The sequence below is a fragment of the Halichoerus grypus genome, chromosome 1, assembly GCF_964656455.1.
Source record: "Halichoerus grypus chromosome 1, mHalGry1.hap1.1, whole genome shotgun sequence".
Classification (NCBI taxonomy): Eukaryota; Metazoa; Chordata; class Mammalia; order Carnivora; family Phocidae; genus Halichoerus; species Halichoerus grypus.
The window spans coordinates 208,746,240-208,770,417 of record NC_135712.1 but is presented as its reverse complement, the minus strand read 5'-3'; the positions used below and the strand labels follow the sequence as shown (position 1 = coordinate 208,770,417).

The window sequence follows — 24,178 nt, the reverse complement described above, 5'->3', positions numbered from 1 at the left end:
ACCCCCGCTCCACCCTGTGCACCTGGCACCTGCTGATGGGTTCTCCACCCTATGGTTTTGCCTTTTCCAGAATCTTATGTAAATGAGCCCACAGGGCTTCTGAGTCGGCCGTGGTTCACTCTGCGTAACACACTGGAGAACCATCCGGGCCGAATGCAGCTGCCGTTCAGTCCTTTTTATTGCTGAGGAGTATTTTGTGGTATGGCCGGGCCACCGTCTGTTGAATTGTTCACCAGCTGAAGGACAGTGCGTTATCTCCAATTCTTGGTGATTCTGAGTAATGCTGATAGAAACTTTTATGCTCTTGTCTCTGTGTGGCTCGTGAATAGGATACATTTTGACTTAACGTATCTATGACTTAGGAGGTAAGATTGAGGTTATGATTTTTTTGCATATGAATGTCCAATTGTGTCAGTACTATTTATTTATTTGTTTGTTTGTTTATTTAGTAGGCTGCACACCCAGCATGGAGCCCACCTGGGGGCTTGAACTCAATGACCCTGAGCTTGAGATCTGGGCCAAGATCGAGCCAGATGCTTAACTGACTGAGCCACCCAGGCGTCCCATGTCAGTACTATTTATTGAAAAGACCTTCTTTTGGGGACGCCTGGGTGGCTCAGTCAGTTAAGTGTCTGCCTTCAGCTCAGGTCATGATCCCAGGGTCCTGGGATCGAGCCCTCCATCAGGGGGTCCCTGTTCAGCGGGGAGCCTGTTTCTCCCTCTCCCTCTGCCCCTTTCCCCGCTGGTTCTCTCTCTCTTTCTTGCAAATAAATGAACAAAATCTTAAAAAAGAAAGGAAGGAAGGAAGGAAGAAAAAGAAAGAAAGAAAAGAAAGAAAAGACCTTTTTTTCTCCATTGAGGTGCCTGTGTCAGAAACCAATGGGCTGTGTTTGTGTGGGTTCATCCTGGACTCTGTTTTCTACAAACATTGATCTGTATGTCCTGACCTTTGACCAAAACCACATTTCTTTATTACTTTATAGTAAGTCTTGAAATCAGGCCGGGTGAGTCTTCTTTGTTACTCATTTTCAGAATTGTTTTGGCTAGTGTAGTTCCTTTGCCTTTACATATAAATTTTAGAATCAGCTTGTTGATTTCTTAAAGAAAAAGAAATTTCTCCATCTTGGTACATGGAGAGCTTTGCTATTAGTTTTTCTGCTGTGTGATTCCATGGACCCATCAGTGCTCACCTGGCCCAGTGCAGTTACCTCCTCCTAGGTCTTGTACCTTCTGCCCTCACTCCCTGCCCACCCCAGGTTCTTCTCCCTACAGTGGCTAGAGGGGGCCTGTTAAGAACCTATTCCCCCTCTGCTCAGACTCCACCATGTCTCCTAGCTCCCTCGGGGTGAAAACCGAAGTCTTCACTACCACCAGAAGGTCCTGCATGATCTCCTTGCCCCCCCTCCCCCACTGTCCCATCACTTCTCTCCCCTCATCTCCCTCATCTGCCCCTGTTTCTCCCTTACTTGTTCTGTTCTGGCTGTACTGGGCTCCTCACTGTTCCTGAAACATGTGAAACACGGTCCCACCTCAGGGCCTTTGCATATGCTCTTCCTCTGCCTGGAAAGCTCTTTCTTTGAGACAACCTGATGGATCATTTGTCACCAACATCTGGCCTGTGGTCAGATGTCTCCTCAACAGGCCTTGCCTGGCCTCACTGCTAAAATGCCTCCACCCTGTTACTCCATCCTCTTGCCCTGCTTAATTTTTCTTGGAAGCACTTGACACTCCCTGTCATTGTTCTACCTGTTTATTTGGTTTATTGTCCATCTCCACCCAGTAGAGGGTCAGTGACTTGCTGGTGGGGCCTTGCTCTTGGGTGTGCCCCAGCCCTTTGTATGGTGCCCGGTGCGTATTACATGCTCTAGAACCCCCTCTTCTCCATGTAAACGAACTGTGTGTCTCAATCACTAACTGGTACTCACTCAGCAAAGGCAGCCGAGCTTGCTGTTTGCTCCGCTCCGACCTGGGCTGCCACTCCCCCGGTCGCCACTTGGAGTCAGGCCTGGTGGGGGAGGCACACACTAGTCAGGCATACCACAGAGAGACGGAGACTGTGACTAAGATCAGGGTCACAGAGGGGATGAGGCTGTAGGAGGGCAGGATGAGGGCAGGCCACAGTCAGAGGCCCGGGCCTTTCTGGGAGGGTTTGTGTGGGTTGGCAGTGGTTTTTATCTTCTTTAATTTAAAAAAAAATTTTTTTAAGATTTATTTATTTGAGAGAGAGAGAGAGAGAGAGAGAGAGCGCAGGGGGAGGGGCTGCCAACCTACTGAGCCACCCAGGCCACCCCAGCAGTGGTTTAAAAAAAAAAATTTATTGTTATGTTAATCACCATACATTACATCATTAGTTTTTGATGTAGTGTTCCATGATTCATTGTTTGTGCATAACACCCAGTGCTCCATGCAGAACGTGCCCTCTTTAATACCCATCACCAGGCTAACCCATCCTCCCACCCCCCTCCCCTCTAGAACCCTCAGTTTGTTTTTCAGAGTCCATCGTCTCTCATGGTTCGTCCCCCTCCGATTGCCCCCCTTCATTCTTCCCCTCCTGCTATCTTCTTCTTCTTTTTTTTTTCTTAACATATATTGCATTATTTGTTTCAGAGGTACAGATCTGAGATTCAACAGTCTTGCACAATTCACAGCGCTTACCAGAGCACATACCCTCCCCAGTGTCTATCACCCAGTCACCCCATCCCTCCCACCCCACCCCCTACTCCAGCAACCCTCAGTTTGTTTCCTGAGATTAAGAATTCCTCATATCAGTGAGGTCATATGATACATGTCTTTCTCTGTTTGACTTATTTCGCTCAGCATAATACCCTCCAGTTCCATCCACAGCAGTGGTTTTTATCTTAAAGATAGATGATGGACTTGCTCCCTTCTTGGTATAGGAGTTGCTCTTGTGCTTTTTGTTTTAAAATAGCATCTCTACTGAACTGAAATATAATTTACATACCATAAAACTCATCCTTTTAAAGGACTGTTGGAGGGGGGCGCCTGGCTGGCTCCGTCCGTAGAGCATGCAACTTTTTTTTTTTTAGGATTTTACTTATTTATTTGTCAGAGAGAGAGTGCGGGAGAGTGAGCAAGCACAAGCAGGGGGAGCGGCAGGCAGAGGGAGAAGCAGACTCCCCGCTGAGCAGGGAGCCCGATGCGGGGCTCGATCCCAGGACCCTGGGATCATGACCCAAGCCAAAGGCAGATGCTTAACCAACTGAGCCACCCAGGTGTCCTGAACATGCGACTCTTGATCTTGGAGTTGTGAGTTTGAGCCCCACATTGGGTGTAGAGATGACTTAAAAATAAAATCTTAAAAAAATTTTAAAAAGTGTACTGTCAGGTGATTTTTAGCATCTTCAGAGTTGTGCGGCGATCACCACTGTCTTAATTTCAGAACCTTGTCATGCCCCCAAAAGAAACTCTGTCCTCATCAGCAGTCACTCCCCACCCCTAGCAGCTCCCAACCACTAATCTGCTTTCTGTCTGTGAATTTGCCTGCTCTGGATGTTTTGTATCAATGGAATCGTACACAACTTGGTTTTTGTGTCTGGCTCCTTGCACTTTGTACGGTGTGTTCAAGGTTCATCCTTGCTACTGCACCAATCAGAATTCCATTCCTTTTCATGGCTGAATAATATTCCATTGTACAACTATGCCACCTGTGTATATCCGCTCCTCAGCCGACAAACGTTTGGGTCATGTCTACTTTTTGGCCATTAGGAATAGTGCTGCTTTGAACATTTGTGTACAGATTTTGTGTGCACGTGTGTTCATTTCTTTTGAGTCTCTATGTAGGACTGAAATGGCTGAGCCATGTGGTAATCCTTAGGTTTAACCTTGCGAAACTCCCCGACAGTTCTCCACAGTGGCTGCCTCATCTTACGGCGGACCAGCACCGTAGGAGGGTTCCAGTTTCTCCACATCTTCGCCAACACTTGTTCTTATCTGCCTTTTTGAATTTCGCTTCCTAGTGGGTATGAAGTGGTATTTTGCTCCTTTCTCATTTTCATTTCCCTAATGACTAATGATAAGCTTTTCATGTGCTTAGTGGCCATTTTTCTATCTTCTTTGAAGACATGTCTATTCAAGTCATTTGTCTGTTTTTAAATTGGGGTATTTGTCTATTGTTGATTTGTAAAAGTTCTCTGTATCTGGTATCAAGACCGATCCCTTATGAGATATATGATTTGCAAATACCTTCTTCCATTATGTGAGTTGTCTTTTTACTTTCTTAGAAGAAGACAAGTTTTATTTTGATGAAATCCCATTTCTGTATTTTTCTTTTGTCACTTACGGTTTTGGTGTCATATCTAAGAAACTATTGTCCAATCCATGAAGGTCATGAAGATTTACTCCTATATTTTTTAAATAAATTTTGTTTCTTATATTTTTTGCCACCTAAATCTAAGACTCCTGTGCTCCCTAAATTGGTCATGGAACAGGTTAGATTGACACTAGGGCACTTACCAACCTCAAGAAAAATTCCGTGCAATGAGATATACTATAAAACACCACAACTTCCCAACCCAGTGGCACATCCCTCTTAGGTATTAATTTGGTTCTGAGAGACCCAAGGCTTATCTGAAGAAATGGTGTCCTTAAGTTTCAGATAATTGAGCACTCCACCTTTTGGTACAACTGCTTATTTTATGTCTAAGAACTGTGGTCCCAGAAGCTGTAGATGATCTTAAAAAAAAAAAAAGTCAAAATCTTACTAAGACAACCTAGAATTACATTGGTCATTATGGGGAATGTACCAGTTAAAGTCATTTTAAGAAATGCGTTTGAAAGCAAGCGTTCCCAAATCAAACATACAGAATTGGATGCCTATTTTTTTTCACCCCCTGCTCCCTCTCTGCCCTCACCTCTGGCAACAACTGATCTGTTCTCTGTATCCGAGTTTGGTGGGGTTTTTTTTGTTTGTCTGTTTGTTTAAGATTTCACATATAAGACAGATCATGCAGCATTTGTCTTTCTCTGTCTTATTTCACTAGCATAATACCCTCAGGATCCATCCATGTTGTCAAAAGTAGCAAGATTTCATTCTTTTTTTATGGCTGAATGGTATTCGTGTGTGTGTGTGTATGTGTGTGTGTAAATGTACATACACAATTTCTTTATCCATTCATCTATTGATGGACACGTAGGTTATTTCCATATCTTAGCTATTGTAAATTCTCTTATTATATTTTCTTTTAAATATGTTATGGTTTTAGCTCTTACATTTAGGTCTCTGATCCATTTTGAGTCCTTTTTTATATATCTTGTGAGGTAGGAGTCCAACTTCATTCTTTGGCATGTGGCTATCCAGTTGTCCCAGTACTACTTGTTGAGAAGAATTATTTATTTATTTATTAAGATTTTATTTATTTATTGGAGAGAGAGAGAGGGAGAAGCAGGCTCCCCGCTGAGCAGGGAGCCTGACACAGGGCTCGATCCCAGGACCCTGAGATCATGACCTGAGCTAAAGGCAAACGTTTAACTGACTGAGCCACCCAGGCGCCCTTGTTGAAAGATTTAGATCAGTTTGGGGAGTATTGCCATCTTAAAAATACTAAGTTTTCCAGTCTATAAACACGAGATGTATTTTCATTTATTTAGGTCTTTAATTTCTTTCAACAATTTTGTTTTAGTTTTCAATTTAAGTTTTTTACTTCTTTTGTTAGATTTATTCCTGAGTATTTTATTCTTTTTGATGCTGTTATAAATGGAATTATTTTCTTAATTTCATTTTCAGATTGTTCATTGCTGGTGTGTAATAACATAACTGATTTTTGTGCATTGATCTTGCATCCTGCTACCTTGCTGAACTAATTTATTATCTCCAACAGGTTTTTGTGTGTGTTGTTGTTATTGTTGTTGTTTTTGGTAGATTCCTTAGTAGTTTCTATAGATATGATCATGTCATCTTTGAATACTTTGCTTCTTCCTTTGGATGCATTTATTTCTTTTTCTTGCCTTATTGCCTTGGCTAGAACCTCCAGACAACGTTGAATAGATGTGAGAGTGGATATGCCTTGTTTTGTTCCTAATCTTAGAGGGAAAGCTTTAAGTGTTTTACCATTAAGTATGATGTTAGCTGTAGGTTTTGTGCAGATACCCTTTATCAGGTTGGATAATTCCCTTCTATTCCTAGTTTGTTGAGTGTTTTTATCATGAAAGGGTGTTAGATTTTATCAAATGCTTTTTCTGCATCTATTGAGATCGTTGTAGTTTCGTCATTTACTCTTAATATGTGTCTTCTGTGAACTGATCCATTTTATCTAGGTTAATACTCTTAATAATACTTTACTGTATTGATTGATCTTTGCATTTTTGGACCATTATGGCATTCCTGCAATAAATCTCACTTGGCTATGGTGCATAATCCTTTTTATGTGTTGCTGGGTTTGTCTTACTTGTATTTTGTTGAGGATTTTTTATGTCTGTATTCATAAGATGTATCAGTCTGTTGTTTTCTTGTGATATTTTTGTCTAGCTTTGGTATCAGTATAATGATGGCCTCATAGGACCAGTTAGGAAGAGTTTCCTCCTCTTCTGTATTTTGGAAGAGTTTGTAAAGGATCAGTGTTTTGTTTTTGTTTTTGTTTTTTTTTAAGATTTTATTTATTTTTTGAGTGAGAAACAGTGAGAAAGGGAACACAAGCAGGGGGAGTGGGAGAGGGAAGAAGCAGGCTTCCCGTGGAGCAGGGAGCCCGATGCGGAGCTCGATCCCAGGACCCTGGGATCATAACCCGAGCTGAAGGCAGACACTTAACGACTGAGCCACCCAGGTGCCCCAAAGGATCAGTGTTAAACCTTCTTTAAGTGTTTGTTAGAATTTACCAGTAAAGCCATTTGGACCTGTGCTTTTTTTTTGTGGGAAGGTTTTGAGCATGAATTTAGTCTCTTCAGATTTCTTTTTCTTTTCTCTCTCTCTTTTTTTTAAGATTTTATTTTTAAGTAATCTCTACATCCAATGTGGGACTCAGACTTAAAACCCTGAGATCAAGAGTCACATGCTCTACACTGAGCCAGCCAGGTGCCCCTTGATTTCTTTTTCTTTCTTTCTTTCTTTCTTTCTTTCTTTCTTTCTTTCTTTCTTTCTTTCTTTCTTTCTTTCCTTTCTTTCTTTCTTTCCTTTCTTTCTTTCTTTTCTTTCTTTCTTTCTTTCTTTCTCTTTCTCCCTCTCTCCCTCTCTCTCTCTCCCTCCCTCCCTCCCTCCCTTCCTTCCCTCCCTCCCTCCATCCCTCCTTTCTTTCTTTCTTTCTCTTTTTTTTAAAGATTTTATTTATTTATTTGACAGAGAGAGAGACAGCAAAAGAGGGAACATAAGCAAGGGGAGTGGGAGAAGGAGAAGCAGGCTTCCTGCGGAGCAGAGAGCCCGACACAGGGCTAGATCCCAGGACTCTGCGATCATGAGCTGAGCCGAAGGCAGACGCTTAATGACTGAGCCACCCAGGCACCCCCTCTTTTTCTTTTTGAGTCATTTTCAGTATTTTGTGTCTTCTAAGAACTGGTCCATTTTGTCTAGGTTATTTAATTTGTTGGCATAGTATTTTCTTATAATCCTCTTTTATTTCTGAAAGATTGGTAGGTTCCTGATTTTAGTAATTTGAGTCCTTTCTTTTCTTGGTTAATTTAGCTAAAGGTTTGTCCATTTTGTTGATCTTTTCAAAGAACCAACTTTGGTTTTATTGATTTTTCTCTATTTTTCTATTTCCTATCTCATTTATTGCCTCTGTAGTCTTTATTATTTCCTTCTTTTGGTTTGCTTTGGCTTGGTTTTCTTTTTTTCAAGTTCTTAAATGAGAGGTGAATTTTTGATTTGAAATCTTTCTTTTAAAAATTTCTTTTTTTTAATTTCTAAAAAATTTTAAAGTTTTACTGAGGTATAATTGACAAAGAACAGCCTGCAGTCTGTATGTCTGTCTGTCTTAATTTTTAATTGATTTATTTGTTTAAAATTTTTAAAAACGATTTTATTTATTTCAGAGAGAGAGAGAGAGCGAGCACAAGCGGGAGGAGACAGGCTGAGGGAGAGGGAGAATCATACTCCCCGCTGAGCAGGGAGCCTGATGCGGGGCTCAATCCCAGGACCCTGGTATTATGACCTGAGGTGAAGGCAGACACTTCACCAGCTGAGCCACCCAGGCGCACCTATTTTTATTTTTTTAAAGATTTTATTTTTAAGTCATATCTGTACCCAGCGTGGGGCTTGAACTCACGACCTTGAGATCAAGAATCGCATGCTCTCTGATGAGCCGGCCAGGCGCCTGTCTCTTTTTTTTTTTCTTTTAAGATTTATTTATTAGAGAGGGGCGCCTGGGTGGCTCAGTCGTTAAGCGTCTGCCTTCGGCTCAGGTCATGATCCCAGGGTCCTGGGATCGAGCCCCACATCGGGCTCCCTGCTCGGCGGGAAGCCTGCTTCTCCCTCTCCCACTTCCCCTGCTTGTGTTCCTTCTCTCGCTGTGTCTCTCTCTGTCCTATAAAATAAATAAATAAAATCTTAAAAAAAAAAAAAGATTTATTAGAGGGAGAGAGAGTGGGGTAGAGGCAGAGGGAGAGAGAGGATCTCAAGCAGACTCCCCACTGAGTGGGGAACCCAATGTCGGGCTCCGTGTCACAACCCATGAGATCATGACCTGAGCCAAAACCAAGAGTCAGACACCCAACCAACTGAGCCACCCAGGCGTCCCCCCCGCTTTTTTTTTTTTTTTTAATATAGGTGCCTAGGGATGCCTGGGTGGCTCAGTTGGTTAAGCGTCTGCCTTCGGCTCAGGTCATGATCCCAGGGTCCTGGGATCGAGCCCCGCATCGGGCTCCCTGCTCCGTGGGAAGCCTGCTTCTCCCTCTCCTGCTCTGCCTGCTGCTTCCTCTGCTTGTGCTCCCCTCCTCTCTCTCTCTCTCTCTCTCTGACAAATAAATAAATAAAATCTTAAAAAAATATATACATAGGTGCCTACATCTGTAAATTTTCCTCTGCATACTGCTTTTACTGAAGCCTGTAAGTTTGGGCCTATATGTTGTGCTTTCATTTTCATTCGTCTCGAAGTATTTTCTAATTTCCCTTAACATTTCCTTCTTTGACCCAGTGGTTATTTAGGAGTGTGTTATTAATTTACACGTACTTGTGAATTTCGCCAAATTTCCTTTTCTTACTGATTTCTCACTCCATTCCATTGTGGCCAGACAACATACTTTGTGTGACTTCAGTCCTTTGACATTTATGATTCTTGTTTTATAGCCTGACCTTCATACAGCCTAACCTGGAGAATGTTCATGTGCTCTTGATAAGACTGTGTATTCTGCTGTTGTTGGGTGGAGTATTCTGTGCAGGTTTGTTCGATCTCCTTGGTTTATGGTGGTATTCGTGTGTTCTGTTTTCTTGCTGATCTTTTGCCTGGTGTTCTGTCCATTATTGAGGATGGGGTATTGATATCTCCCAACGACTGCCGTTGACTTGCCTCCGTTTCCCTTGTCTCGTGCTCTCTTTACGACGGCTTGATGGTCCTCAGTCCAGTCCCAGCCCGACTAAGTCCACTCACTCTCCTGCATGAGCTTTTATTTTTATTTTATTTTATTTATTTATTTGACAGAGAGAGGGAGAGAGCACAGGCAGGAGGAACAGTAGAGGCAGAGGGAGAAGCAGGCTCCCTGTCAAGCAGGGAGCCCGATGCGGGGCTCGATCCCAGGATCCTGAGATCATGACCTGAGCTAAAGGCAGGCGCTTAACCATCTGAGCCACCCAGGCGCCCCTCCTGCATGAGCTTTTAGTTTCCCCCTCCAGACAGGGCCTTGGAGTAAGGCGACAGGCCTGTGTGTCTACTGTGCCCACGGCTGATCCCTAGAAGGGGACTGCTGTGTTGGAGTGGGGGCAGATTGAGAATCATCTTGCCAGGTCTGCCAGGAAAGACTGTGCCAGGGTCCTACTTGAGGTGCCGAGGAAGGTCTCCCTTTCTGCCATCACCCTTATCAACCAGTCTTGTGGAATAGGGCCCTATGTGTGCCAGGCACTGGGCTTCTAATCCTGCTGACAGCCCGACGGGGTGGGCACGGTTACTATCCCCATCTTATAGATGGAGAAACCAAGATCTGGGCAAGTGAAGGCCTGAGGCTGTGGCTGAGCTGTCCCCATGCAGCCTCTGTGCTCTCCACTGTCATGATCTGCTGGCCAGTTTGTCCCTACAGGGAGCTGTGACTGGCTGTCCTGTCTTCAGAGTTCATCTTTGTTTCCAGTGTGGTGACCAGGATGGTGCTGGCAGATGGGGACAGGGAATGAAGCCAGTTGGGTTGGTGCCTCACTGGTTGTTGTTGGGGGGGAGGGGTTGCTCTTCGCTTAGGTGGCTTTGGTCTAGGTGACCAAACCTCTCTAGTTTGTTTCCCCATCTGAGAAGTGGGGTTGGTGAGAGCCCCTGTGGAGGTGGAGTGAAGACTCTGCACGGAGCTCAGCTCAGTGCTGCGTTGTGCGGACCCAGGAGATGCCAGCCCCTCTCGCAGTGCCCTCCTCAGCACCTGTCGAGTGCCGGGCACGGTGCTGGGTATGAGGGAACAGGCCGTGAACAAAGCAGACAGTTTAGAATGGGGACCAGTATGTGGGAAGGAAGCATGGAGACGGGACAGAGCCCCGCCTGGGGAAGCACTCAGGGGACCTCTCCCGGCAGGTGTCATCCAGCCTGATGTCACATGTTAGCGGGGCCTGGAGGCGGGAGCCAGGGGAGCCAGCAGAGAATGGCAGGGCGGTGATGGGGCACTGGCATTGGGCCTTGTGGGCTGCGGGGAGGACGCTGGTTTTGTCCCAAGTTTGCTGGAAGCCACAGGTGGGTTTAAGCATGTGGGCAGCACGATCTGACTTGTGGTTTGCAAAGCTATCCCTGGCTGCCAGGCTGGGAACACATGGGGCAGGGCAAGAGTGGGGCATGGAGGGTTGGGGAGCATGGCTGTGACCCAGGGGACTCAGCCTAAGGGGGTTGGGACCCAGCGGGGAACGGGGGGATATGTTCGGCTATGTTGAAGGTAGGATTTGCTGAGAGATCGGCTGTCGGGGGTGGGGAAGGCATGGCCCAAGAAAGGGCGGTAAGGCCATCCTGTCTTGTGTGACACTGTCTGGACAGTTCCTTGCCCCATCATCTGGGAGGGGGCCTGGGGAGGACACACACCCATTCTCCTACTTGAAGAAGGAGCCTGCAAGGAGGATGGTTCTGGAATGCTGGGAGTGTGGTGGGGCACTGCTTGGCTTTCTTTCCTGCCTATTTATCAACATCCTGCCTCTGGGCTCAGTTGGGCCCCTCTTGCGGTGACATGCACAGAACTAGGGATCCATATGTGGCCAACTAGGCCGTAGAGATGCAGTGGGGACTCATTGACGCCCTGGCACCTGCACTGTCTTCTCCTGTCCCCACCACACCCCATTTTATAGATGAGGAGACTGGGCCCAGGATGTGAGTGACCTTGCTGCCAAGGTCACACAGCTGGCATGCAGCCGGGGTGGCCTCGTGACATAGGCTGTCTGCTGCAGGGTAGAGCAGTGAGGATGCTCAGGTGACCCCCAGGAGGGCAGACTCAAGAGCTTGGGTCCCCAGCTGCCAGCGGTTTTTCTGTCAACTAGGAAAATGCTGCTTGGCTGACTGGTTGCTTTGGCGCTTAAAAATTTATATATATATATGCACACACATAATATATTTAAAGATTTTATGTATTTATTTGAGAGAGAGAGATTGCATAAGCAGGGGGAGCAGCAGAGGGAGCAGGAGAAGCAGGCTCCTCCGCAGGGAGCCCAACACGGGGCTCAATCCCAGGACCCTGGGACCATGACCTAAACTGAAGGCAGACGCTTAACTGACTGAGCCACCAAAATTAATATTTACGTGTTATAAAAGTTATAAAAAAGTTATGGAAGACCGAAATTCAAGTCATGTTGGGAACTGTTAAAACAAAGTTTTTCCATTTGCATTCCGTACTTGACTTCCATCAAGGGCTCAGGTGTCCCCTCCAAGTTTGTTGTCCCCACACAGGCAGGAAATGTGCACAGGCATAAAAAAAAAAAAGGTTTGGAGAATGCAGTCTGTTCTGTGCATCACACTCTGCTTTCAGCACTGCGGCCTGGATTACCTCCTGGGCCAGTTCCAAGATTGATTAGCCAATTCCAGGCTGGTGGACATCTAGGTGGTTAACAGATTTCACTCTGGAAAGCACCGCTGCAGGGAGAGGCCATCCTTGCAGACCCACTGAAGAGAATGAAAACGGTGACGTGGGGCGGGGGAGTCAGTAGGGGACAGTTAAGCCTCTCAAAAGAGTTGACATCTGGATTGAGTCCTGAGTGACCAGAGGAAGCCAGGATTGTGGAAAGGCTCAGAGGAGATGGTCATTCCAGGCAGACGATCAGCACGTGCAAAGGCCCTGCAGCAGAAGTAGGTTTGGCCTGTTTGCTGTACCTTGACCAGCAGTGTGCTTGAGGGAGTGAGTGAGGGTAGGGGTGAAGGTAGGGAGGTGACAGGGCAATTGGATGCCATCAGGAGCCCTTTGGAGCAGAGGAGGGTCATGGCCTGATTCATATCATGTCCAGTTTTCCATTGACTGTATAGGGCAAATGGTCTCTTTTGGGCACCATGGTAAGAACTTTGCAAATCCTTCCAACTACCATCTGAGGCAGGTGACATTATCCCCCACTTAACAAATGGGGAAACTGAGGCACAGAAAGGTGACTAGACCTGCACAGATAGTCCAGAAAAGAATTGGCAGTGCCCAGATTCCAGCTCAGGTCTGAGAGGCCCAAGAGCCACGGCTACTCGTCTCCATGGGCCACTTCCTGCTTCTGCTCCTGGCCTGGCCTCCCAGATGAGACCTTGGAGCAGGTGACCCTAGGGCTGAGAACCAAGGGCGGGGCCGGCTCTGGACCCTGCAGGACTGTTGCGCAGGAAGGAGCCTGCTGGGGATTTGTGAAGGGGTGGCACCTGGAGTGGGTTGTGAAAGTCAACAAGTCCACCCACCCTCATCTGAGCCTCAGTCTCATTGGACAGTGGCAGGTTTGGTCCTTCATCCCACAAACATTGGTCACCTGCCCCATGCCTGGCTGGCTATTGAGAGCTGAGGAGAAACCGGAGAACATGCCAGGCAGAGGACCCTGCTCCCATGAGGCTGCCGCTCTAATGGGTAGGTGGGAGGGAAGGGACAGACCATAGCCATATGAACAAATCAGTAAACTGGAAAATGCCAGTTGTGAGAAGAATTGAGAATCAAGCTGGATGGCATATAACAGAGCAGGACCTGCTTCATATTCGGGGGGTGCTGGGCAGTGGGTACAGAAGAGGAGTTGCTAGTTGGCCCTGTGGGTGTTGCAGGGAGAGATTTGTAGGCTGAGGGAGTAGCCAGTGCAAAGGCCCTGAGGCAGGACCCTACCTGTTTTGGGGGAACATGACAGAGAACAGTATAGCAGGAGCTGAGTGAGTAAGGGGGAGGGCCGGGAGTGACTGGGCAGGTTGTGCAGGGCCTTGTGGGCCTCAGTGAGGACTTGGGGTTTTACCCCGAGGGAGGTGGGAGCCTTGGGAAGCCTCTGAGCAGAGGGGGGACATGCTCTGACGTGGCATCCACAGGCACCCTATGGCCACTCTGGGGGTGAGGGTGGGAAGCCCTAGAGGCAGCAGCTGCACTGGCCCAGGCAAGCACGGATGGCCTGCGTGATGGCCTTGGATGTGCAGAGAAGTGGGCCAGTTCATGCTCCATCTGCAGGTGGGGCCGGCAGGGCTTGCTGCAGGGCGGGGTTGGCAGTGAAGGGTGGGAGGAGCCCTGTGTCTGCAGTCCGAGTCAGCCTGCCTGCCCCTTGTGGTGACCCCAAGGACATAGTGGCACCTGCCTGGGGCCACTGAGTGTGGGCTGGGCTCTGGGTGACCAGTGGTTACCGTTGGATGGCGTCCAGGTCGATGGTAATGAGGCAGGGACTGGGTGGGGACCGGTGGGGCACGTGGACTGGATGGTGAGGCTCCAGAGGCCAAGCGATGATCTGTGCCTCTGTTCTAGTAAAACCACAAAGGAGGCCCTGGGGTGTGTGGGGGTGATTGGGGGGGTCTGCCTCGTTGACATCCCACCTGTGTTCCCATCACAGCTCTGCTCCTTCCTCGCTGAGTTGCCTGGGCACGTCCTGAAACTCTGAGCCTCAGTCTGCCTATCTGGGAAATGGGGGTATTGGCCCTGGTGTCATTCTTTTCGTGTTGCTAGAGGGTTTGCTGAGATGTTGCCAAAGACTGGGTTAGAGCTGGGCTAGGGGGGCAGCCAGTGCTCCCTATCTGGGCTCCTGACAGCCTGAGAGAGTGAGCTGGGTACAAACAGGTCCCTGGAGCATGGGCCGCCTGCTGAGGGCTCTTCCCGTGGCTGGTGTTGTGCTGAGGTCTCCTGGTCACACTGAGGCTTTGAGTGACCCCCCCCCCCCATGAGGATATGGTGATGAGGAAGGGATCCCAGCCTAGAGCACTTGCTGGGCCTCCTGCCATCATGCTGCCCAGGTGAGGGGTGACCTGGGCGCTTACCAGCTCTGACTCATCCTCTGCTGGCTTATCTGTTTGTTTTCTTCCCTCCCCTGGGAAGGCCTCCACCTGCCCACTTGTCAGCCTGGGTTTTAAGCCTCCATTGTTCCCTCAGGTAGGCATCCCCACCCATGTGGGGGGCTGGAAGCCAAGGGGTCCTGGTGGGATCTTAGGCTCTGTTCAGACAAAGTAAACAAACAGCTAGGGCTTCTGATCTGCCCCCTCCTGTTGTGCCTTACCCTCCCTGTTCCCTACCACCTTTCCCCTGGGAGCCCTCATTACCTTCTAGGGAGAGGTGGCCCATTTTAGGGCTTGGAAACTGAGGCTCCAAGAGGGTGAAAGTGACTTGTGCAGGTCAGGCGGCCAGCGGGATCTTCTCTGAAGGATGAGTGGCATCCCTTCATCTGGTAGACGGCCATGCCAGTGCCCAGAGAAGGTGGATCCTGCCCAGGACCACACAGCTCATGGGGGGAAGGGCTGGGCTTTGAACCCAGGTTCTCTGGCTCCAGAGTCTGTATTCCTCCTTGCCACTCACCAAACATTTAATGAGCACCTGCTATATGCCAGGCACTATTCTAGGTGCTGGAGATCCAGTAGTGACCAGGCCAGGTGATGTCATATGTTGTCACAGGACTGGACTTACGTTGAAGGCCATGTTGTGGGAGTGAGAAGGGTGTGCATTTGGGAGGGAGGGGTGCATGCCATGGCATCTGCCCACGCGTAGGTGGGCAGTGCCTGTGGGGAGGAGTTTCCTGGCAGAGGGAACAGATCCTGCAGAGGCTGGAAGCCAGAACTGCGGAAATCCCAGAGGTGGAGGATGCAGGGGTGGGGTGGGGGTGGGGGGATGGACAGGTAGAGGATCCTGTCAAATGCGGGATGGATCGTGTGAGTTCTTCAGGAGGGAAGCTTGGATCCCTGGCCTTTGCTTTAGAAAGATAACTGTAGGTAACCTGGGAGGAGGATCTTGGGACCAGGCCTGGGTCTGGTGCAGAAATGATCATGGCTAACACTTATTGAACCCCGACTCTGTGCCAGGGAACAAAATAGACCTGAGACCCTGTCCTGGGGAGCTGCGTGGCAGGGAGGGGTGGGTAAGCAGATGAGTGGCTTGGAGTGTTAGTGATGAGGGAAAAAATGAAGGTGGGAGGGACGTGGGGTGGGGGGTGGAGCTGTGAGCGAGGGTGGGAAGTCTCCCTAGGGAGGTGTCATTTGAGCCAGAGCTGTGGCGGGGGGGTGAGTCATGGCGGTGCCCATTTGGTACCCAGCTGACCTTGGGTGGGCGGTTACTCCATCCTTCTGACCGGGAAACCGAGAGGCAGGGAAGCTGGCCCGAGTCGCACCGTGTGCAGGGCAGCCTGGGTGTACGGTGGCCCTCGGAGCAGGCGTGGGTGGGGTGGCTCAGGGCAGAGGAAGCAGACGACTGAGGCTTGAGAGTTGACTCCAGATAAGCGGACAGTGTCCTGGGCAGAGCTACTTGGGGTGGTGGTCTCCTTCCCAGGGGAAGGAAGGCCCCGAGAGTGTTCCTGCTGCCTTGTGTCAGAAAACCCTCTGAGTGGACCTGGGGGCACAGCCAGACAGGCCCCTCCTCACCGAGCCTCTTGGAAATTTCTGGGAGTTGCTTTTGGGGGGGGGACTGTCCAGGCTGCAGGTAGGTGTTGCTGCTCTTTCCACTCAGCAGCCTGAGAACTTCTGGAAAACACAATTGGAGAAATACCAGGGCTCCTGGTGCTCCCGGCCTGGGGTGCGAGGCCGCGTGCACCTGCCCAGCCTCGTCCTTCAGCCTTCTCCCACTCAGGCCGTACCTCCTTTGCCCAGGCTGCACCCAGTCATCCTTCCCACTCCCCATCAAGTTCCAGCCCCAGAAAGCCACCTTCCCTGCATGTGCCCAGAGCTCTCAGGGTTCTCTTGGGCAGCGTGCTGGTCCTGGTCCTCTTCGTGTTTTGCTGAGGCTCTCATTGTCTGTTGTCTGTGGTGTTACCATTGTGCTCATGGTGCCTGGCCCCCCAGCCACGCCCAGAACAGTCACAGGACAGCATGTGCCAATACCAGTGGCCGAAGGCTTGGCCCGGGCTGGGGAGATGCCAGCGGCTTTTGAGTCAGATGTGTGGGCCCAGAGGCCGGGTGACCTGGGGTCAGAGGCCAGACCCCATGAATTTCAGTCCACATTCCCACCACTCCCTGATGCCTAGTGACCTTGTTTGGGTTTTTTTTAATTTTTTAAATTTAATTTTTAAAATGTTTTTAAAGATTTTATTTATTTATTTGACAGAGAGAGACACAGTGAGAGAGGGAACACAAGCAGGGGGAGTGGGAGAGGGAGAAGCAGGTTTCCCGCGGAGCACGGAGCCCGATGCGGGGCTCAATCCCAGGACCCCGGGATCACGACCCGAGCTGAAGGCAGACGCTTAACGACTGAGCCACTCAGGCACTCCTGTTTTTTTTTTTTTTAAATAAATGCATACACTTAGGAAACCACCAGACAGATCAAGATAGAGGATGTTGTCATTCCAGAAAGTTCCTCATGCCCCTTCTAATCAGTTCTCCAAAGGGAACCAACTGCTCTGATTTCTATCTGCAGAGACTAGTTCTGCCTGTTCAGGTCTGCCCTCTGACTCAGCAGGAGAAACGGGGGCGTGTGTCTACCAGACGCATCTGTGCAGATGTTCATAGCAGCTGCATTTGTAATGACCCCGAACTGGAAAGACCCCAGGTGTCCCACCAATGAGAGAACCGATGAGCAAACTGTGGCCCATCCATGCCAGTGAACACGGGTCAGTGGTGAAAAGGAACCTGTGTCAGTCACACACACAGCATGGGGTGAGGGGCACATAGACCGGTGGGAGGGATGCATTCCCATGCTTCTGTATTGTTCGGTCATGGACCCGTTCGGTTGCGTTGAAGAGGCGGAGTGGGAGGTTCTGGCGAAGGACGTACACACTGTCACCGCTGCTGTCGCTGATTTTGTGTTGGAGGGCTGGCGCTGATGGTTTCCAGGATGCCATGCCTCTGATGTGCGAGGGGCCTCCTGTCCCTGCTTCTCAGGTCTTTGCCTCTGAGCCAGGGGATCTGGGGCTCTGGGATGGCCAGGGTCAAGGCCATATGTGGTGCTTGAGAGGTTAGCAGCCAGCAGCAGGCCTGCCCTGTCCCTGGGAGAGCCTGGCATCTGCCGTGAAGTGGCTTTGCTCTCTGGCAAGGGCCAAGGTGAGAACTGACTTTAGGGCCTGGTGAGCTGGGGGCCTCCTTGCTGTCTCCCTGCCCTGCCCGTTCTGTACCCCTGCATGTAGCTCACTTCTTGTTTCCCCTTCTCAGAGGGGCCTTCTCTAACCATCCCAGCTGGGATGCCCCCTACCAGTTGTCCTGTGTCCTGCACAAATTGCAGATGATCTAAACATTTATCTAGGTGCAAACCTTGTTTGAAATTCTCTGAACCTAGAACCTTTCTCCATTTTACATGAGACAACACAAGAATTCTTTGCATGGCTTTAATGATCTCTGAAAATGCCCCTTCTACTTCGGTGCCCTGGATCCCTGGTCTTTGGCTTTCCTTTCTCACTGGTCCAGAGTGCCTTCTGGTCATCCTACTTTGCATGAATCCACATGTGTTAGTGTAAACAGGTGCAAGTGGTGCCTGAGTATTTCCGTAGTGAAATACACAGGATATATTTTTTTTATTTAACGGCTTTATTGAGGGATGTTTATGTATTAGGAAATCTACCCATTTCAAATGCAGTGATATTTTTAGTAAATTTACAGTAAATAGTAGTAAGTTGACCACTATAGTCCAGTTTTAGAACGTGTCCAGCACCCCAGAAATCTCCCTCCTTGTTTCCCACCCCTGGGTAAGCACTGATCCACCTCCTGCTTATATCGATTTGTCTTTTTGGGACATGAAACACATCATATTTTATTTCATCTTTTTATCATACATATGGCATTATATTAATTTATAACATGTATGTAGGAAATGCACTGATCTCTTTGAGGTGTGAGGAGATTGTTCAGATATCTGTCCATGAAAGGGCTCTTTGGGCAGGCTGGGGCTGGAGCACAGCCAGCCAGGGAAACGGTACCATTCAACGGCAACCTTCATTCCAGTCCCTCCTCTGCCCCTTGTGGCCTCAGGACCTTCCAAGGTCAGAGCGTTCCCCAGTGCCTGGCTGGGACTGGTGTCTTTGCTGATGTTGCCCCAGTTGCAAGACGGGATTGCTCCACATGTGTGGTCACACTTCCTGCCCCGCAGGCCAGCCGCGTGAGTAACTTCTGTCCTTTTCCCCTCCCACAGGGACTTCCTTCCCCGAGGTTCAGGAATCGTGACCCGGCGGCCTCTCATTCTGCAGCTCATCTTCTCAAAAACAGGTACAGTGGGACAGCTCGCTGCTGTAGCAGGAAATGAGCGTGGACTCAGCGCCCGGCAGGAGTGAGGGGGCCGATGGCGGTGTCCGGGGTCTTGGGCTGTCATTTGGGCTTGAATTCATGGTCTCCACGTGTGTAGCACAGCTGAAGCACAGTTCGGTGAACACCCACCCCTCGTGTCCTCCATTGTGACCAGGCTGCTAAGCGCCATGTTTGTTTGCAATGTTGTGGATAACACAGTTTGCTGAACGGTTTCAAAATGAGTAGCAGACGTTGTGACACGTCAACCCAGAATGTTTCAGGGAGCCTCCCCTTGCACTAAGGACACCTTCCTACATTCACAGCCACACCCAAGAAAAGTAATCGTTCCTGCATGGTACCTGATGCCAGTCCATCATGAGTATGTTGCCAGTTGTCCCCCCAGATATCTTCCCTGGCTAGTTTTCCAGCTGCTCTGATCAGTCCCCTCCTACACTCACTCGGTTGTCCTGTCTCCTCACCACCATGTCCGTTTTGATGATGACATTGGCTTGGGAAGAGGCCCATCCGTTGAATATAGAATGGCCCATGTGTAGATTTTTTTCTGTCTTCCCTTCGGTGTCCAATCAGCTGGGCCAAGTCTGGCATGAGGTGGGCATGTCTTCCAGCATAAAACCCACTGAGGCCTCCTTGGAAAGCATCTCGGGTCAGAAGCTGGAAGGGGACAGGGGAGCTCTTGGGGGCATGGTCTCTCCTTCCAGAGCCCCGAGTGGCCTCATGCTGCTTTCCCCACTGACCTGGAATATCAGCCTTGGTGGGTTCAGCATCCACAGGGCGCCAGGCTCCCCGCACGGCCCGGTTAGACACACCTGTCCTAGGAAGGCAGCTGACACGCCCCCATTTTACGGGCAAACTGAAGCATAGCCGGGCCACCTGCCTTCGCACTTGGCACCCGATCTGGATGGGCATCAACCTGGGTGGGCATGAGCTGAGTCAGAGCTCAGCCCCTCCCCTGCGCTGTGCCCCAGTCACGTGCTCTCATCTTCATCTTCTGACTCCGCCCAGCCCACTTGTGAGGGGGCGTGGCTCCAGTGAGAGGTGGTAGCCGATTGGCCCACACCTCCTCTTTGTGAGCTCTGCCATGTCATAGGCCACAGGCGAGCCAGTGGGCTGCTTCCTGTGGGTTTAGGTGTCCAATCCGCTGGGCCAAGACTGGCAGCCGCAGAGCCGGGGGTTTCAGATGACAGTGGGTCAGAGAGTCACGTAAGGAAGGCATGGCCCAGTGGGTTTCCGCTTTCCATTCAGCCGGTTGGTAGGGGGTGGGGGCTGAGGATATGCATTTTTAATGAGTTCCCAGCTGATGCTGATGTGCATGCTTCTGGCCCCTGGCCACGCGGGGAAAGCTTCTGCCCTGGTGGGTCGGCCCTGAGCGCTAAGGCTGCCTGGGTTCAGATCGTGACTCTGCAGCTTACTGGCCTCATGGCCCCTGGGGAGGGACTGCTGCTCACGATGTGTTTCCTGTCTGGACAGTGAAGATAATAATAGCGCTGACTTTGGCGGTTGCCATGAAGACCACGTTATTCAATACGTCCGAGCCGCAGCACAGTGCCTGGCACACTGCAGGTCCTCCCTGTGTGGTGCTGACTCAGGGGCTGTGGTTGTGTGCTTTCTGCCGGCCTGCTTGGGATGGCCTGCTGGGAGAACAGGTCTGCTGGCATTCTGCACTGGAAGGTGGCAGGCTGTGTCATGGCGGGAGGGCTATCCCATCATCTCCATGGTGGCCGTCACCAGCTGTGGTCCAATGAGCACATAGTGCATGCTACAGGCTGGTCCAGGCCCAGGGCACAGCAGTGACGGGACCAAGGCTGCTGCCACCACCTGCCTACCTGGCATTCCCGTTGGTGCCAGGGGACAGAAGGGGGAGGCCAGGGGGGAGACTGGCAGGCCTGGCCCCCACCAGATTGGAGTGTGTGTGGAGAGGGGAGAGTGACTAACTTCATCCTAGAGGGTGGGGCATCCTGGGGCTTCTTTGAAGAAGCAGTGTTGGAGCCAAGGCTGACAGGTGTGTTGGGGTGTCAGGGTAGGGGGAGCTCCCTTCCAGCAGAGAGTGGCAGACTGAAGAGCACTGAAGGCAGAAGCTCTGAGGGTGCACATTAGCCTAGTGCCTGACCTGGACTAATGCTGGGGTCTCCGTTCCCATCATCCCCACTTTACAGAGGAGGGAACTGGGGCTTCCAGAGATGAAGCCACTTGCCCAAGAGCACATAGGAGCATCATCATGAGAGCCCAGCTCTAAACCCACTTGGTGGGGTGCACCCTTAGGCCCAGGTGTCACTTGACCAGATCCTGTGGCTGCTGGTGAAAGAGAGACCACAGGAGCCCGCCCGGGGCAGGGGACCGGAAGAGGTGGGAGTGGTGCCTGGGGGCAGGTGGGGACAGGGTGGCAGCCGTGGAGATAGAATTGTGGTTGGATTCTGTTGGGCTGGCAGTGGAGATGGGAAGCGAGGCCCAGGTGTCCCATATGGTAGTGGCCCTTGCCGGGTCCCAGCACACATACTCCTCCTCCTCCACCTGACTGTGGCATCTTCCGTCTCTTCTTGCTGCCAGCAGATGCGTGCCCTGCTGGACCTCAGCCGGATGCCAGGGAGGCAGCGTGGGGGTGGCAGACAGGAGATGCCGTGGTCAGGCTGAGAGGGGCAAGGACTGGGGGTGTGGGACAGTATATTGGCCGTTGGATTTACTTTGGGCCGGGGGCCCAGGGAGAACATTTTGGGCAGGGGCAACAGCATGTGCGAAGCTGTGAAGTGAGGCTGGGGGGGAGGGTCAGGAGGCAGGTGACATGGCCTGGCAGTCTGCTGGGGGATTAGGCATGAGAGCCCAAAGAGCACACGGGTGGGGAGAGACCTGCTCAGCCCACTGGCTGCCCTGTGGAAGGATAGGCAGGGAGGCCAGGGAGAGGTTAGCCTCGAACCAGGCAAGAGGTGGTGAGGTCTGGCCCAGGGCAGTGCTGTGGGGGTGAAGGGCAGTCTAGAGTGACCTAGAGGTGGGGGGGTCCAGGGCGATGAACAGCAGAGGTGCCCTAACTGGGTGGGAGGCGGGACATCCCACTAATAAGAGGGAGGAGGCTAAGTTTAGTGGGGGACATGTGATTGGTGGAGGGGCTATGTGGGGCTGCATTGTTTCTAGAGAGTAGACTTTTGTCCAGCTGACTCTGGAGAAAGGACTCTGGAGCCAGGCAGCTACCCCTAGTGTCTGGGGCCTGGGACAAGTGGCCTCCCTCTCTGTGTCTCAGCTTCCTCATCTGTAATATGGGGGTGATAGTGGTACCTCCCTTGTGGCCCTGGCACGCCATGTGGCTTTGGTGTGGCTGCCGCCTCCTGTGGGGTCTGGAGTCCCACGATGTGGTTCTGTGGCTGGGCCTCAGTCCTCTGATGTCTGTGACACCCAGTGATGCCTGGCTTCTGGTCCAGACTGGTCTTGGTGAGCCATTACTTTTAATCTGCTTAGTTTAAAAATTACCTAAGACCACATGGGGTGCCTGGCCGGCTTAGTAGAGCATGCGATGCGAGCCCCACATTGGGTGTAGAGATTACTTAAAAATAAAATCTTAAAAAAAAATAATTACCTAAAACTACAGCCACCAGGAAGTTTGATGGCTCATGGGTGAACCCTGCTCCTCCCTGGGAACCATCCCTTGGCCTGGTAAACCCTGCGTGCTGGGGACTGTTCTTGTGTGGAATGTGGCCTGCTGAGCCTCCCTTCCCTTGACCTTGGCTGGTGTTCTTAGGGGCCAGCGAGGGGATGGCAGGGCTTCGCTCCCAGCTTTCTTCTCAAAGCCTTATGACCCCAACAGGTCCTTGCTGGCCTCTGGGACCTCACCTCCTCCTGCTCCCTAGCTGCAGCATCTTCCCTCATTGCTCATCCTCAAGGTCAGCTCTCAGCTCATTCATTCACCCCTCCAGGCCTTGGCCCTCACTGTGCTCCCTTCCTGGAACACCCTGCCCACCTTCCTTGTCCTTGTCCTCCTCCTTTCCTGAGTGTGAGCCCCAACGCCCTCCTGCCCCCCCGCCCCATCACAGCTGCCTTAGTTCCTCCACAGCACGTATCACGTAATCTCATCCCGTTTTTATATTTTCTTAATGGTTTCTCCCCTGCCCCGAAAGTCAGTGCCAGAGGGCAGGGACACTGATGTGCCTTGTCCGCCGCTCTCTGGTGCCCAGCACAGGGCCGGACCCCGGCGGGTGCTCTGTCAGCATTAGCCAGGTACCTGAGCGTGCTCTGTGGGCCGCTGCGCTGCCTCTTCTCTCCTGGTGGAAGGCGGGTGGGGTCATCAGCTGCTTTCTCCGGCACCTTTCCCCATGAGCCTGGCCCTGGCAGGGCCTTCTCTATAAAGCTGGAAGACACTGCAGCGCTCGGGGCATGGGCCTTGTGTCTTGATGAGGAAACAGACAGGAGCTGGTGCGAGTCAGGCGGGGGGGCAGGGCGCGGGGGGGCTGGCCGGGATGCCAGCTGGGGCTGTCACTTTCTCCGTGTACGTGGGGTTTTTCCCACACTACCAAGCAGTTCTCCAGTTCTCAGTGGACATTGACTGCGTGGCCTACAGTCACCTCCGTTCCCACACTGCCCGCCCGCCTGGACATAGTGTCAGACCCCCCAGGATAAGGGCTCCGTCCCACCAGACTGTCGCCCTCCACCCCCACCGCCAGTCACGAGTACAGGATGTCCCCTGTGCTTCTCACCCCCGGCTATAGATCTGAGGTTCCCAGGGCCCTCCCCTCAGGTTCACTGAATTTACTGGAGCGGCTCACGGAGCTCCGGGAAACTGTTTACTTCCTAGATCAGTGGTTAATATAAAAAGGATAGAACTCAGGAGCAGCCAGAGGGAAAAGAGGCGTAGGGCAGGGTGTGGGGAAGGGGCGCCCCTCTCCTAGCACCTCCTTGTGCTCGCCAGCCAGGAAGCTCTCTGAGCCCCATCCTTTTGGGATTTTGATGGGGCCTCATCACATAGGCATGATTGAAAATTAGCCACTGGCGATGGATTCAACCTATGGCCCTCTCCACCGTGGGGGTGGATAGGGAGGGGCTAAAAGCTGCAACCCTCTAATTACATAAATTGGTCCCCTGGCAAGCAACTCCCATCCTAAGTGCTTTCCAAAAGTCTCCTCATTAGCTTAAACTGATGTGTGGTTTCTGAAAGGGGCTTATTAGGAATGTTAAGACAGCTTTATTGCTCTTATCACTTAGGGCTTTCCAAGGATTCTAGGAGCTCTGTGTCAAAAATGGAGGGAAGAAATACAAGTATGTATTTCTTACTATAAATCACAATAGCACACCTTCCTGGT

General features: G+C 50.7%; 1 protein-coding gene across 8 annotated transcripts in view; it reads left to right on the top strand.

Moving 5' to 3' along the window:
• Positions 1-24,178, top strand: part of DNM2 (dynamin 2) — an 85,337-nt gene that overhangs the window by 12,715 nt on the left and 48,444 nt on the right. For all 8 annotated transcript variants that reach the window (XM_036096956.2, XM_036096955.2, XM_036096952.2 and 5 more), the window contains exon 2: positions 18,787-18,860. In XM_036096956.2, coding sequence (XP_035952849.1) covers positions 18,787-18,860 — 74 coding nt within the window. The remainder of the gene's footprint in view (positions 1-18,786; positions 18,861-24,178) is intronic.